At 38.0% G+C, this 14,756-nt stretch overlaps 1 protein-coding gene across 2 annotated transcripts; it reads left to right on the top strand.

Moving 5' to 3' along the window:
* Window positions 1-3,607: 3,607 nt before the first annotated feature.
* Window positions 3,608-6,382, top strand: rx3 (retinal homeobox gene 3). 2 transcript variants are annotated; one of them, XM_034192366.1, is made up of 3 exons: window positions 3,608-3,844; window positions 3,931-4,154; window positions 5,851-6,382. In XM_034192366.1, exons 1-3 carry the CDS (start codon window positions 3,613-3,615, stop codon window positions 6,289-6,291), a joined length of 897 nt encoding a protein of 298 aa, XP_034048257.1. In that variant the 5' UTR covers window positions 3,608-3,612; the 3' UTR covers window positions 6,292-6,382. The 2 variants fall into 2 exon arrangements, with proteins under 2 accessions (XP_034048257.1, XP_034048256.1); XM_034192365.1 differs by having other exon boundaries at window positions 3,931-4,166.
* The last annotated feature ends 8,374 nt before the right edge of the window (window positions 6,383-14,756 follow it).

Genomic DNA, 14,756 nt, shown 5'->3' with positions numbered 1-14,756 from the left:
TTATTTTTTCATGTTTTAAAAGAGAAAATCCAACAGCTTTTTTTTTTTTTTGCAAAATAAACTTTTATGCTGTTTTCAAGCTCATTATTTCTCCATTCAATGAGATTCTGTTGTGCTGCTCCCATTTTGCTCAGGGCCACCACATGAGGTTTGGTTTGGGATCCATTTGTTGATCTGGTTATTCTGACATAGCTCCAACTGTATAAATAATATAATATAAAATAATATAATATAAGAGAATGGGTCTCAGGTAGTTTTCTGAACCTGTGATATTTCACTTGGGAGACAAGCACACTTACTGTTTGCACCACTGTGCTGTTACACAATAGAAACAACTCTGAAATTACAATAAAGTGTATATCATATTGCTATATTAACATATATTTGCTATATTTGTAAAAAGTATGTTAATATGAGGACTTCTGAAAAAAACAGTTCAAGGCTGTCTATACCTCAGCCTGCTTTCATTTTTCTTTTTTTATTTTTTTTATTTTGCAAATTACTTTTCATACTCTAAAATATAGAGTGTTTTCTGTAAATATATTGACATATTTTCATTGTATGTGCGACAGAATTATTCTGGCAGCCACAGCTGATGCCCCCCCCCCCCCCCGACCCACCCTCCGCAAAAACAAAACAGAAGTTTTGTAATTTTTTTTTTTTTTTTTGACTTTTTGGATTTTTTAGGTGTACCCTGAACATGACGGCAGTCTATCGCAGGGCCACACATATATGTCAGAGGTTTCTAATCAGAACAATGGGATTGGCAACAAACTTTTATTTTCAAAGATTTTTTGTAACAACCAGCAGAATTTCAGTAATTGCTAACAGAGTTGAAAAGTGGAATTTGGGTGTCCTGCTAAAACCAGGGAATGGGGAAAATAACAACATTTCATATCAACAGATTCCATTGTTGACATGGGAAAGTAAACCAAAGTGAAAGTGGATTTAAAAAACATCTTGCCACATCAAGGACATACACACTAAAGAATATCTTAGCGTGTCTTAATGTCATTAGGCTGCATGAATACATGAATGCATGTTGACTGCAACAGACTGGCATCCTGTCCAAGGTGTACCCCGCCTCACACCCTATGACTGCTGGGATAGGCTCCAGCACCCCGAGACTAAGCGGTTAATTGGACTAAGTGGTTGAAGATGAGTGTGAGTGTGTGAATACAACCCCTGGCAAAAATTATGGAATCACCGGCCTCGGAGGATGTTCATTCAGTTGTTTAATTTTGTAGAAAAAAAGCAGATCACAGACATGACACAAAACTAAAGTCATTTCAAATGGCAACTTTCTGGCTTTAAGAAACACTATAAGAAATCAAGAAAAAAAGATTGTGGCAGTCAGTAACGGTTACTTTTTTAGACCAAGCAGAGGAAAAAAAAAATATGGAATCACTCAATTCTGAGGAAAAAAATTATGGAATCACCCTGTAAATTTTCATCCCCAAAACTAACACCTGCATCATATCAGATCTGCTCGTTAGTCTGCATCTAAAAAGGAGTGAACACACCTTGGAGAGCTGTTGCACCAAGTGGACTGACATGAATCATGGCTCCAACACGAGAGATGTCAATTGAAACAAAGGAGAGGATTATCAAACTCTTAAAAGAGAGTAAATCATCATGCAATGTTGCAAAAGATGTTGGTTGTTCACAGTCAGCTGTGTCTAAACTCTGGACCAAATACAGACAACATGGGAAAGTTGTTAAAGGCAAACATACTGGTAGACCAAGGAAGACATCAAAGCGTCAAGACAGAAAACTTAAAGCAATATGTCTCAAAAATCGAAAAATATACAACAAATCAAATGAGGAACGAATGGGAGGAAACTGGAGTCAACGTCTGTGACCGAACTGTAAGAAACCGCCTAAAGGAAATGGGATTTACATACAGAAAAGCTAAACGAAAGGCATCATTAACACCTAAACAGAAAAAAACAAGGTTACAATGGGCTAAGGAAAAGCAATTGTGGACTGTGGATGACTGGATGAAAGTCATATTCAGTGATGAATCTCGAATCTGCATTGGCCAAGGTGATGATGCTGGAACTTTTGTTTGGTGCCATTCCAATGAGATTTATAAAGATGACTGCCTGAAGAGAACATGTAAATTTCCACAGTCATTGATGATATGGGGCTGCATGTCAGGTAAAGGCACTGGGGAGATGGCTGTCATTACATCATCAATAAATGCACAAGTTTATGTTCATATTTTGGACAATTGAAAGGATGTTTGGGGATGATGAAATCATTTTTCAAGATGATAATGCATCTTGCCATAGAGCAAAAACTGCAAAAACATTCCTTGCAAAAAGACACATAGGGTCAATGTCATGGCATAGGGTCAATGTCAACGAGCAGATCTGATTTGATGCAGGTGTTAATTTGGGGGATGAAAATTTACAGGGTGATTCCATAATTTTTTCCTCAGAATTGAGTGATTCCATATTTTTTCCTCTGCTTGGTCTAAAAAAGTAACCGTTACTGACTGCCACAATCTTTTTTTCTTGATTTCTTATAGTGTTTCTTCTGTCTGTGATCTGCTTTTTTCTACAAAATTAAACAACTGAATGAACATCCTCTGAGGCCGGTGATTCCATAATTTTTGCCAGGGTTGTACATGCTGAGTTATACTTCAAATCGTAGGGTTATACAAGACAGACATGTAATTTGTGTTGGTTTATCAAACTAAAACTGCTTCAGAGTAATAAAATATACTGCCAGCTACTGAAAACAAAGGGCTGCATGACAGCAGACTATTTTCACGACTCCAACAGGGCTGGAACACTCATAAATTGTGTTCGTACCTTCGGGAAAACACAAAATATCGGGAAACGCTCATACGCACCATTCACAAATTCTGTTAGTACAAGAGGTTTTTGAATGAGACCCCAAGATTTGAGGTTAAGATGTTTGGATTGCTATTGTTGAAGAGCCTTTTGCACATGTCAGCAGGTTGGCAAACACAAAAATTTATGCTTTAAAATCACCCTACAAGCTTTTTCCTTGGTTCCAATCCAGACAAATACCATCCTTAATCAATTCGACCACAAGTCTGTTCATTTTGGCAACAATATCTTAACGCTTTGATTAAATATTAATCTGACATTTTGCAATCCCTGTATTGACCAGAAATCTTGTAATTATGAATTTGTTGTACCTTAATCTGTCAGACTAATCTTCCTCTTCTTTTTTCCCACAGACTGTCATGGACATGACATCTGGAGGAATAGAAAGATGGTTTTAAGATTTATATAAGTAGGTTTACAGGCAGCTCTGGCTGCTGGAGGGAGATGCGTACGAGGCAGGGAGGAGTCCGAGCGCACGGTGAGTTACCCCATAAATTCTAGGGCCTAATCCAACAGGACGAACCCCTGCGTGACGTGCGGGAGTGCCACATGAGCAGGAGGTCCGACACCAGCCGCGACTTTAAAACCCGCTCCTGAAGTTGTTCCACATCCACTAACAAGAAAGGACGCACCGGTGCGTAATTTTACGCACGTTCTCGCTTTTGCGCTCTGTGTCGTTTAAACTGAAGCAGAGGAGCGGAGGTTATTTGTGTGTGGTTTAGATCGGGGGTTTTTTCGCTCCTCTGAACCAATGTGGCTTCTTGGATCACCTTCACACGTGATGATGGATGAGCGCCTGTCTCCCTCCGCGCGCTCTGTCCAGAGCCCCGGGAACCCGTCCACGCTCCACAGCATCGAGGCCATACTGGGATTTAAAGAGGACTTGTTGCGCAAAGCAACATCCTACAGCTCCGTGCAAAACAAAGGCACTGAGCGCAACGGGACCCCAGGAAAAAAGACACACTGCTCTCAAAGTTGTGACGGTAAAATAAAAACAACTTAATATAACTGTCTCTAAACAGGTTTTTTTTTTTTTTTTTTTAATCTAACTTGAAATAAATCTCGTCAGGTATGTGTAGTGCCAGCAGCACAGCTGAGGCCGGGGCCTGTCCCGGATCACCAGCCAGAGACGGCAAACTGGCCGAAGACGAAACCCACAAGAAGAAGCACAGACGGAACCGGACCACGTTCACCACCTTCCAGCTCCACGAACTGGAGCGAGCCTTCGAGAAATCTCATTACCCGGACGTGTACAGCAGGGAGGAGTTGGCCCTAAAAGTCAACCTGCCTGAGGTCCGCGTGCAGGTGTGTCCAACGCACACAGCAATCACAGTTTGAAGTAAACTTCATGCAAAACGCGACTTTTTTTTTTATCAGAATTGAAGGGTGTATGTTAAACCCTATATTTTATATTTAAGAGATGTTGTATTTTTTAAAGAAATTTACAGAATTCTTCAGGCGAATAAAAATGTGATTACTCAGTTTGGCTGAAAAAAAGTGAAGCTTGGACCAGTTTAAAAAAAAAATACGATAATTTGATACATCTACATTTATTAGTTTTTCTTCCAATCATATTTGTAATTTGGTTAAACCTTAAATTATAAATATATTTTAACAGAAACTAAGAAATGTAAATATCACATATTACAATAATGAAGTTGGTCCAAGCTTCACTTTTGTCAAAGCACAATACCACAAACACAGCAAACAGTGAAAAAAAAAAAAAAAAATCGATTGTATAATACTACTGAAATCAAATAATGAATGAATCCGTATAATTCTTCTGGGGAAACTTTCAGTTTTACAAAAAAATGTTTCATTTATTTATGTATAGCCTTTATATTTGACTGCGACTTGATTTTCAAGGTTTTTGTTATTTTTGCAGCATGTTTGCTTCAGGGATTGATTTTAATGAAAAATATTTGCAAAATTTTTTTATCCATATTATAAAACAAATATAATAAACTTAATAATGAAATTAGTATAAATACAATCTGTAATTGTTTCGGTATAGCCAATAAAATGAGTTGACTAAGAATATTCCAAATGGATACAAATTATTAATCTTTATTAGGATGCATCCAATTCAAAAAATAAATGAGAAAGAACAAGTTACATGTTGTTTTCACTCTAAAGTTATATTTCGTTTAAAAGACACATGACTGACTAGACCTAAATATGAAACTTTTATAAAAAAAGATTGTTTTTGAGGCATTTACACTTGAAGTTGTGAACACAATTTGTAGAAATGAAATACTGTGCAGAAGTTCCACAAGACACACACACATTATATATATATATATATATATATATATATATATATATATATATATATATATATATATTATATATATATATATATATATATATATATATATATAATATATATATATATATATCGAAGGTTTCAGTTTCATGACAGGTTAATTTTGAGGAAAGTCAATTTAATAAATAAATAATTTGTTTATTTTTATTTGAAATGGGGCATGATTATGATTATGATGTAGTCACTACAACAATTTGTAGTATTGATTTTAGAAGCATATTAATATATTTAAAATATAACATTAATCCCATACCATTATTTTTCATATTAGTAAAAGAGGAATTTGCAAAATATGACAAATACTGATTTAAAATAACCTACTTTAAAAACACATTTAAAAACTACCAAATGATTAAAGGCTGAATAGATGTTTAAATAATTCAAACAGGCATTTGTTTCGCAAACTTTAAATTTTTCATGCACTGAACAACGGGAAAATCTAAAGACTGCTTTCATTTGGTAACAATAAAATTAATAAAGGTCCTCTAAATTAAAATAGCAAGTTGGCATTAAGAGTGACTTGTAAAGTTTATTGGGACATAATTCATTTAAGTGTCACCAAGTTAATATTTTTTTTAGGTTTCTCAAACAATTCTATTTTGGCACAATTTAGATCATATATAAAACATGATTAAAACTCATTACATAAATGTTTAATTTTAGGTTTGGTTCCAGAACCGGAGAGCCAAATGGCGTCGGCAGGAGAAGCTGGAGGTGAGTTCCATCAAGCTGCCGGACACCTCCTCCTCTTTGCTCTCCTTCACCCGGACATCCAGCAGCTCCCTGGGTTCCAGCCTGCAGCTGGATCCCTGGCTCAGCACGCCGATCACCTCCTCCACTTCCCTGCAGTCACTCCCAGGCTTCATCAGCAGCCCTCAAGGCCTCACGGGCACCTACACGGCCTCTCCACATGCTCCAATGCCCTCCTCCCTGCAGGCCTCCTTCCTCAGCTCCCCTGCACTGGGACCTCAACTGCCCCACATGGCCTCCATCTGCCCCCCACCTCCGCCCTACCAGTGCTCTGTGGATCCAAGGAACTCCAGCATAGCCTCACTGAGGTTGAAGGCCAAGGAACATGTTCAGTCTATTGGGAAGACGTGGTGATGATGGACATCAATGCCTCTGCTTTAACTTTTAAAAAGTTAACTTCTTCCACTTTCTGTCGGGATTGTATCTTTTTCTCTTTTTTTGCTGATTTTGCTTGGATGACATTTTGACAGTTGTCACACCAGATTAAGAGATTCTACTCAATTATACGGTGGAAGAGTGAGAAAATGTAAAACTACCGAATGCAAGATTTCAGTTTCATTGATTTCTGGTGGGTTTCTTCTTCTGAAAAATGTTTCTAATGAAGTTTATTTTTATAACCGTGAAACATTTTTGTTGAGTCCACCTGGTCTAATCAGCATCTACCATATTTATTTGACTGTTTTGATTGGTCATTTCTTCATTTGCATCACTTTTATTTGCCTGATACAATAATCACCTCACACGTTTTGTATAAAATGCAAATTTGATGAAGGTTCCTGTGACTTTTTTCATTTCAAAGATTAAATGGGAATGCATAACTGTATGCAAATATGTAGAAAACCAGCAGGTGGAACAAAAAAAATCCTTCACTTTTGTAAAAATATTTAATGCACCATTACTGGGACTGCAGATCAGACCTTTTGTTTGTGAAGTTGTCAGCACGCCAGAGTGGTAGGTCTTGTAAGCAATAACATACATGCTGGAAAATAAACCTAAATAAATAAACATATTTCATATATCATTATGTGTCATTAAAATAGATATTTAAGTTTGCAGCCAAAGACATTGAGGTGATGCACTCGCCATCATCATCATCATCATAGTAAAAGCTCTGCTTTAGGCTTATGTTTGTGGGACTTTTGGGATGTTTAACATGAAACCACAGCCATATGTAACTGCAAAATGTAAATAAAAACAGAGTTTTGCATAATATGTTCTTTTTTCTCTTATATATTTTACTGGGTTGCTTTGCATACACCTTGTCTCAACTTTTTCAAACTATTCTTTTCCTTTTTTTCATAGTAGTAGTCCACTTTACTTCATACATCCTAAAAAATGAACTGCTGTCTCAACGAGAAAATTTGATGTAACAATTTTCATAGATTTTTTTTAAAGTTATTTCAACTTACTGTAGTTATTCCAACTTTCAACTGAGTTAATGTCACAAGACTTCTCTAGTAAAGTTGAAATAACTTTAGTTAAGTTGAAATAACTTGAGAAGATCTATGTAAATTGGTACTTCACTTCTTCTCATTAAGACAGCGGTTCATTTTTTAGAGTGTAGCTCCAGATAAATACTGATTTAAACATTTTAGTTGTTAAAATTATTATTTATTATAAGTAGTAATAAGCAAAATGTCTTCAAAAGTGGTCCTTTAATCAATGGGTGTTGTGGAGGACGTGTTTCCCCGACAACACCGTCTTATCTGGATTCACCCCTGGTTTGCTGTCTCTGAGCAGGAACAATCAAGAATTTGTGTAAAGGTGATCACTAATCAGTACAAGTAATGTAGTACTTTATAGTTTAGTTTTTTGTGGATTTTTTTGTTTGTTTTTGTGGTGTTGTGTGTGTGTGTGTGTGTGTGTGTGTGTGTGTGTGTGTGTGTGTGTGTGTGTGTGTGTGTGTGTGTGTGTGTGTGTGTGTGTGTGTGTGTGTGTGTGTGTGTGTGTGGGTGGGTGGGTGGGTGGGGTAAATAATCGTCACAAGGTAGATTTATTTGTTCTTTTTCATGGTGTCACATTTTCAGTGGGTCCCCAGGTTGGACACAGCCAGAGGTGGGTAACCCAAGTAGAAACACATTTTACTCACTGACTAAACAGCATGAAAGCTCCTGAATGATGAATTGGTGTAATTTGGCATCAATTGGGAGTCAAACTTTTAATGGCTTGCTTGATCTTCGTATATTCAAGAGCAAGAAAATAAGATAATGAATTTTTTGCAAGGTTACCAGAGTGGAATTTTGGATCTCCACAAGCCATAGTTCTTTTAAAAGACATCTCACAAAGATTAATACTACCAACAGCAATCGTAAATTTACCAGAATCAATGGATGCCCTGACCACAGCCATTGAGAAGCTGAGTGAGGCGTGTTTAGGTTTGTGGTTGCACTGGATTAAGATGAAGATCAAGACTGCATGTCTGGGAAGACCTTATGGAGTCATGAGGTCAGCGGACAGAGGTGTTTGGTGATGCCACTATATTTGCTGAAAATCTGAGTCTTCCAGGTTCTGGTACTTTGTCTTACTCTATGGTTTGGAGACCTTAGTGACCGAAAGTAAAAGACTGGACTTCTTTAGTATCAGGACTTTTCAGAAGGCTCTGGGTACCACTGGAATGGCTTTGACAAATGTTTACTTAGGTATGCAGGTATCTCAGTGACACACATTTCAATGGAGATACTTTAAAGAGGTGGGAATCAGCTGTAGGCCTGGATGGAAATCACCCAGGTTCCATGGCAGTTCCTTAGTGTGATGGATGTGGAATTGTGTGGCACTAGCGCATGCTCCTTGACTAGAAACTATGGAATCTATTGCTAAGAAATACAGTTAGTAGCTTGGGACCATACAGACTTTATGTACGTCACTGAGGAAGGCAGCTCAAATTGATGCTGAGGAATTAACTAGAAGAACTGATGGAGTTGGAACCATCATATGTGACACAGTCCACTGCTGAAAAAGAGCATACTCCATCACCATGACCTAAATTGCTTATGGTGGAACCCATAATCCAAAATTGACTGAGAAAAGCTTGACAATGTTCAAATACTTGTTTGATCAGCAGGAAAATGGCTGGGGCTCTTTTTTATGTCAATTTTGGATTAATGGCTTCCTCTTATCTACAGTCTCTCAGATCATGGTAATGGAGTCCTCTCTCAAAGGTGGATGATGTCACATTTGTATCTCATACCTCCAACTCAATAGGTTCTGGTGGACCTTTAGAACCACTAAAGCCTGGAACTAAAAACAGCTAAATAATATAATAATATAAATAAACTGAAATGAAATTAAGATGTGCTCCAGAAGATTTAAATTATTCTAGGTTTTTTTTTTTTTTTTCTACTCTTAAACACACTGTAACAAATTTCCATTGTAGTTTACATTATGTTACTGGTAACTCTAGCTGTAGAGTACTGGAAATTAAACAGATATTTATTACAATGCAAGAACTCGAATTTTGAAAAATGGTCATTCAGATGCTTTTAAGTTATTCCATCATTTCCTTTTTGGAATCTTCTGTTTATAGAGGCAGTTATTTTGGTCGCTGATAAATTGAAATGTATCTTGTAACCCCTATTTTTTTAATAAGTTGATATAAAAAATGTATAGTTTGCAACTAACTTTAGATGAAATGGAATTTGTGAAGAAGCGTATGACTTTAAAAAATAAGCTGTTAATGGGCACCTTAAGGTTCTGATTTTCTGCTTTGAGAAGTAAAATTAAGATGTTATTGTGCGTCATAAAGCTGTTGCACTCAGAACTTCCTGTGTGTGTTTTCCAGAATTACTTTGTTCTTTCCTCTTCATTAATTCCTGTAAACTTTATCCCATTGGTTTTTTGGGGGGATTAGACTCCTAATGAAGAGGTGAAAGTGGTCCGGACCTCTATTGTTCACCAGTCATCCGTGACAAATGAGAGAAAACTTTCTTCTGGCTTCACTCAAACACGTGTGGAGCTAAACTGGTTCTTTTGTGTCACATGACCCTTCCTCCTGCGCTCAGCCCGCACACGTCATCAGCGTGTCCGTCTCATCAAACACGTCGACGGCTCAGGGGCGTGGCCAGGAATTTATGTCAGGGGGGCACCGGCCACTAGATGTCGCAACCGTACTGTTAAAAATAGCATTATATTGTACAACTTAAAGTGTAAATGCCACATAAATAAACTTAAAAATATTGTATTTGATAAATCAAGTCAAGGTGAAAAAATGGCTTTAATAATATGGATCAATTTGCATTTCAAGTGCTTCAAAATAGTGCATCTTTTTCTTCACTGTTTTGAGTGTTTAAAAACAATGAATTACTTAGTGATTTTGAGTGTTTCATATTAAATGGTAAATGGACTGCATTTATACAGTGCTTTTCCATTTGCATCAGATGCTCAAAGCACTTTACAATAATGCCTCACATTCACCAAGGCACTCACTACACACCAGGAGCAACTAGGGGATTAAGGACCTTGCCCAAGGGTCTTTAGGGATTTTTCAGTCAGACTGGGATTTGAACCGAGGATCCTCTGGTCTCAAGCCCAACGCGTTAACTACTAACTAGACCATCACCTCCCCAGCTGAAACACCCTTTCTGTGTGGCATTTGCATGTTCTCCCGGTGTTTGTGTGGGTTCTCTCCAGCTGCTCCGGATTCCTCCCACATCCAAAGACATGCAGATTAGGCTGATTAGAAACTTTAAAAAAATTGTCTGTAGGTGTGCGTGCGGGTGTGAATGTGTTTGTTTGTCACTATGTGACCCTGTTACGCGTCCTGTCCAGGGTGTACCCCGCCTCATGCCCTATGACTGCTGGTATAGGCTCCAGGAGTAAGCGGGTATAGAAAATGGATGCATGGATTGGCTGAAACAATTATTTTGTTTTTAAGTATTTTGAAATGATCATTTTCTGAACTAGACGTCACCACCCCATGCTTTAAAAAAAAAAAAAACATTTTTTTGCTGAAGTTGTCAGCAGTGTGCGTGTGTGTGTGTATATATGTGTGTGTGTGTGTGTGTGTTTGTATGAATAAATTCACACTGTTCGCTGGATTTCACCATCCTGATGTTTGATAATACTGATTTTTTTCTTTTTCCTGAAGCTCTGTCCAGTCATTCTGAGTTTCAACTGTTTAATAAATGTTTTTCGTAATTGAAGCAATTGGATCATTTAAGACACTGATACCACCCCTACCCCCCCACCCCCCACCCCCCCTGCGCGATCCCCAAACAAGCCAATAGAGTTATATCAACCAAGATCTTTTTCTTAAGCATTACATCTAAAAAGTATTTGCAGTTTTGGGTGTTGAAATAAACTGACACTGTTCTCTCGATGTCCCCATCATGGTGCTTCAGAACATCAGTTCTTTTTCTGAAGCTGAATGGAATAGAAATGTTATTGTCAGTGCACATATATACATGCAACAAAACTTGTCCTCTGGATTTAACCCGTCCTAATTACAGTTAGACACAATCCAACCACAGGAGCAGTGGGCAGTCACAGTCCGGCACCCGGGGACCAACTCTGGATTTAGAGACGCTGCCTTCGTCACGGGGAAAGAAATAAGAAAACCCTAAATAAGCATGATTTTGATTGTGGGAGGAAACCGGAGTGCCTGGAAGAAACCCACGCTGACACAGGGAGAACATGCAAACTCCACACAGAAAGGCCGGGAATCGATCCCACGACCTTCTTGCTGTGAGGCACCAGTGCTAACCACTAATCCACCGTGCTGTTGAGTCATCCTGCATTTTAAATGTTATTGTTGAATGCTCCAGTATCCTTATTTCCTAAGTAGTTGTTTTGAGTGTTTCTACCATTTCAAACTCACAATGCAGCGAATGATCAAGTGTGCTTTTGTTGTTAGCATTGAAACCGTAACACTGTCAATAATTCTCAAAACTGAAAAAACTGTTGGATGTTTTAACGTATGTGAAGTAGATGCAGAAGCTCAGCAAAGATATCTCACTATCTCTCGAAAAATTCTTCCCGATCAGTACAAATTCCAGTGGGGAAATGGAACCACAACCTGAAAACAAGGGAACAGCCAAAGGGACTTACTTTTTTTCTTTTTTTTTACCCTTACAAATCTAGTTGGCCTGAACCATGATAATTAAGTAACATCATGTTAATCCAACAAATTTACATTGAGGTCACTCAGCAAAATTGTTTCTGGCTAAGTTAACACATTTTACTTTCAAGTTGTTGCATATTATGTTAAAACTACATGATTTGAACGTGTTCACCCATAAAACTTGATTTTATATTGCAGAGGCATGAAGCATAAGAAAATGAATACGTCATGTTGTCCTAAAAGTTCCCTAAAAAGCCTTCAGTTAATTCAAAATGCTGCAGCTAGAGTACTGACGGGGACTAGAAGGAGAGAGCATATCTCACCCATATTGGCCTCTCTTCATTGGCTTCCTGTTAATTCTAGAATAGAATTTAAAATTCTTCTTCTTACTTATAAGGTTTTGAATAATCAGGTCCCATCTTATCTTAGGGACCTCGTAGTACCATATCACCCCAATAGAGCGCTTCGCTCTCAGACTGCAGGCTTACTTGTAGTTCCTAGGGTTTGTAAGAGTAGAATGGGAGGCAGAGCCTTCAGCTTTCAGACTCCTCTCCTGTGGAACCAGCTCCCAATTCAGATCAGGGAGACAGACACCCTCTCTACTTTTAAGATTAGGCTTAAAACTTTCCTTTTTGCTAAAGCTTATAGTTAGGGCTGGATCAGGTGACCCTGAACCATCCCTTAGTTATGCTGCTATAGACGTAGACTGCTGGGGGGTTCCCATGATGCACTGTTTCTTTCTCTTTTTGCTCTGTATGCACCACTCTGCATTTAATCATTAGTGATCGATCTCTGCTCCCCTCCACAGCATGTCTTTTTCCTGGTTCTCTCCCTCAGCCCCAACCAGTCCCAGCAGAATCAATCAATTCAATCAATCAATTTTTTTATATAGCGCCAAATCACAACAAACAGTTGCCCCAAGGCGCTTTATATTGTAAGGCAAGGCCATACAATAATTATGTAAAACCCCAACGGTCAAAACGACCCCCTGTGAGCAAGCACTTGGCTACAGTGGGAAGGAAAAACTCCCTTTTAACAGGAAGAAACCTCCAGCAGAACCAGGCTCAGGGAGGGGCAGTCTTCTGCTGGGACTGGTTGGGGCTGAGGGAGAGAACCAAGAAAAAGACATGCTGTGGAGGGGAGCAGAGATCGATCACTAATGAATAAATGCAGAGTGGTGCATACAGAGCAAAAAGAGAAAGAAACAGTGCATCATGGGAACCCCCCAGCAGTCTACGTCTATAGCAGCATAACTAAGGGATGGTTCAGGGTCAGAAGACTGCCCCTCCCTGAGCCTGGTTCTGCTGGAGGTTTCTTCCTGTTAAAAGGGAGTTTTTCCTTCCCACTGTAGCCAAGTGCTTGCTCACAGGGGGTCGTTTTGACCATTGGGGTTTTACATAATTATTGTATGGCCTTGCCTTACAATATAAAGCGCCTTGGGGCAACTGTTTGTTGTGATTTGGCGCTATATAAATAAAATTGATTGATTGATGTTCATATCGACAAATAACGTGACACAAGTCAATGCAACAGGGTTTATTCAGACACAAAAATCATACAAACAACACAAACTGGACAGATTTTCGACACAACAGAAAAGAAAGGTGATAAATGACTGCAGCTAACAATTTTCCAGTTAACTCTTAATCTGTAAAATACTTTTATTTAATCAATGAATTACTCAGAAATTACCTAAAGTCTATCAGACCTCAACATTTTGTGTTCAAACCTTTTCATTCACACTTACATAAGTCAGAGACAATTATCAAGACAGACATAAAGAATTAATTATTTAACTGATTAATGAAATGAATTATCTGGTAACTTTAACTCAACTAATTAATTTATCAAATCGTTTCAGCTCTGAAGTGATGCTTGTCAATCCCACGACAGTCAGAAACAAACAGAATCGTGTGTGTATGTGTGTTAAAAGCAGTCACTTTGGATAGATCGTAACTTTAGAGGTGAAAATAAATTTACACAATGCATATTTGTTAATGCAACATATGAATAATATTCAATTTTCTTTTAATTTTATAGAGTGTACCAAAAATGTTACGACAGTCATTAAATTAAAGCCGTTTAAAAGTGGAAAATTATTTTTTTAAGGCTTCTAAAGGGATGTCAGAATTTATTATTATTTTTACAATGCTTTGCATTTTATTGGTAAATTACTGCTTTTTTGTGCTTGAGCGCCATCTTGTGGTCCAAATTAGCTACTGTCAAGTGAAGTTGTCAAAGTGAGTCCAAAATGATAAAATCAAATAAATCTGAGTAACACATGATTAGACAATCAGAGTTCAGTTATCACAGGTTTCATTCATACAACAACTCTAGACTTTTTTAAAATTGCAAAATCAAGGAACTGTTGCGTGATCAAACTTAATTGAATATTCCATCTTACGAGAAAGATGTGCTGTGAGATGTTCATTGCATTCAGGTAGAGATGTTTTCCTGCAGTTGCCTGAGGTCTGCCATCTAAAATAAAGCCAGAAAAATGAGATTTAAGTCGAGATCATCTCAAAACAAATGATTTTTGGTGTAAATGAGAAAAGAAAAGGTCCAGTCAGTAACTGTAGGTCAAATCCACAAACTGACCTCTCTGAGGTGTTCGTTCCTGTCATCTCCTCTCCACCTGCTGTGGAGCAAAAACTTCTGTTTTGCTTTATTCGCCTCCATCAGATGCTCAGATTGCATCAGCAGTGCGAGTTCAGCAGCGGTTTGTGAGCCGATGACAAAGTCCTGAAGTCCAGGCGGGCTGTCA

This window comes from Thalassophryne amazonica, chromosome 17, assembly GCF_902500255.1.
Source record: "Thalassophryne amazonica chromosome 17, fThaAma1.1, whole genome shotgun sequence".
Classification (NCBI taxonomy): domain Eukaryota; kingdom Metazoa; phylum Chordata; class Actinopteri; order Batrachoidiformes; family Batrachoididae; genus Thalassophryne; species Thalassophryne amazonica.
This window is presented reverse-complemented; position numbering and strand designations above follow the sequence as displayed.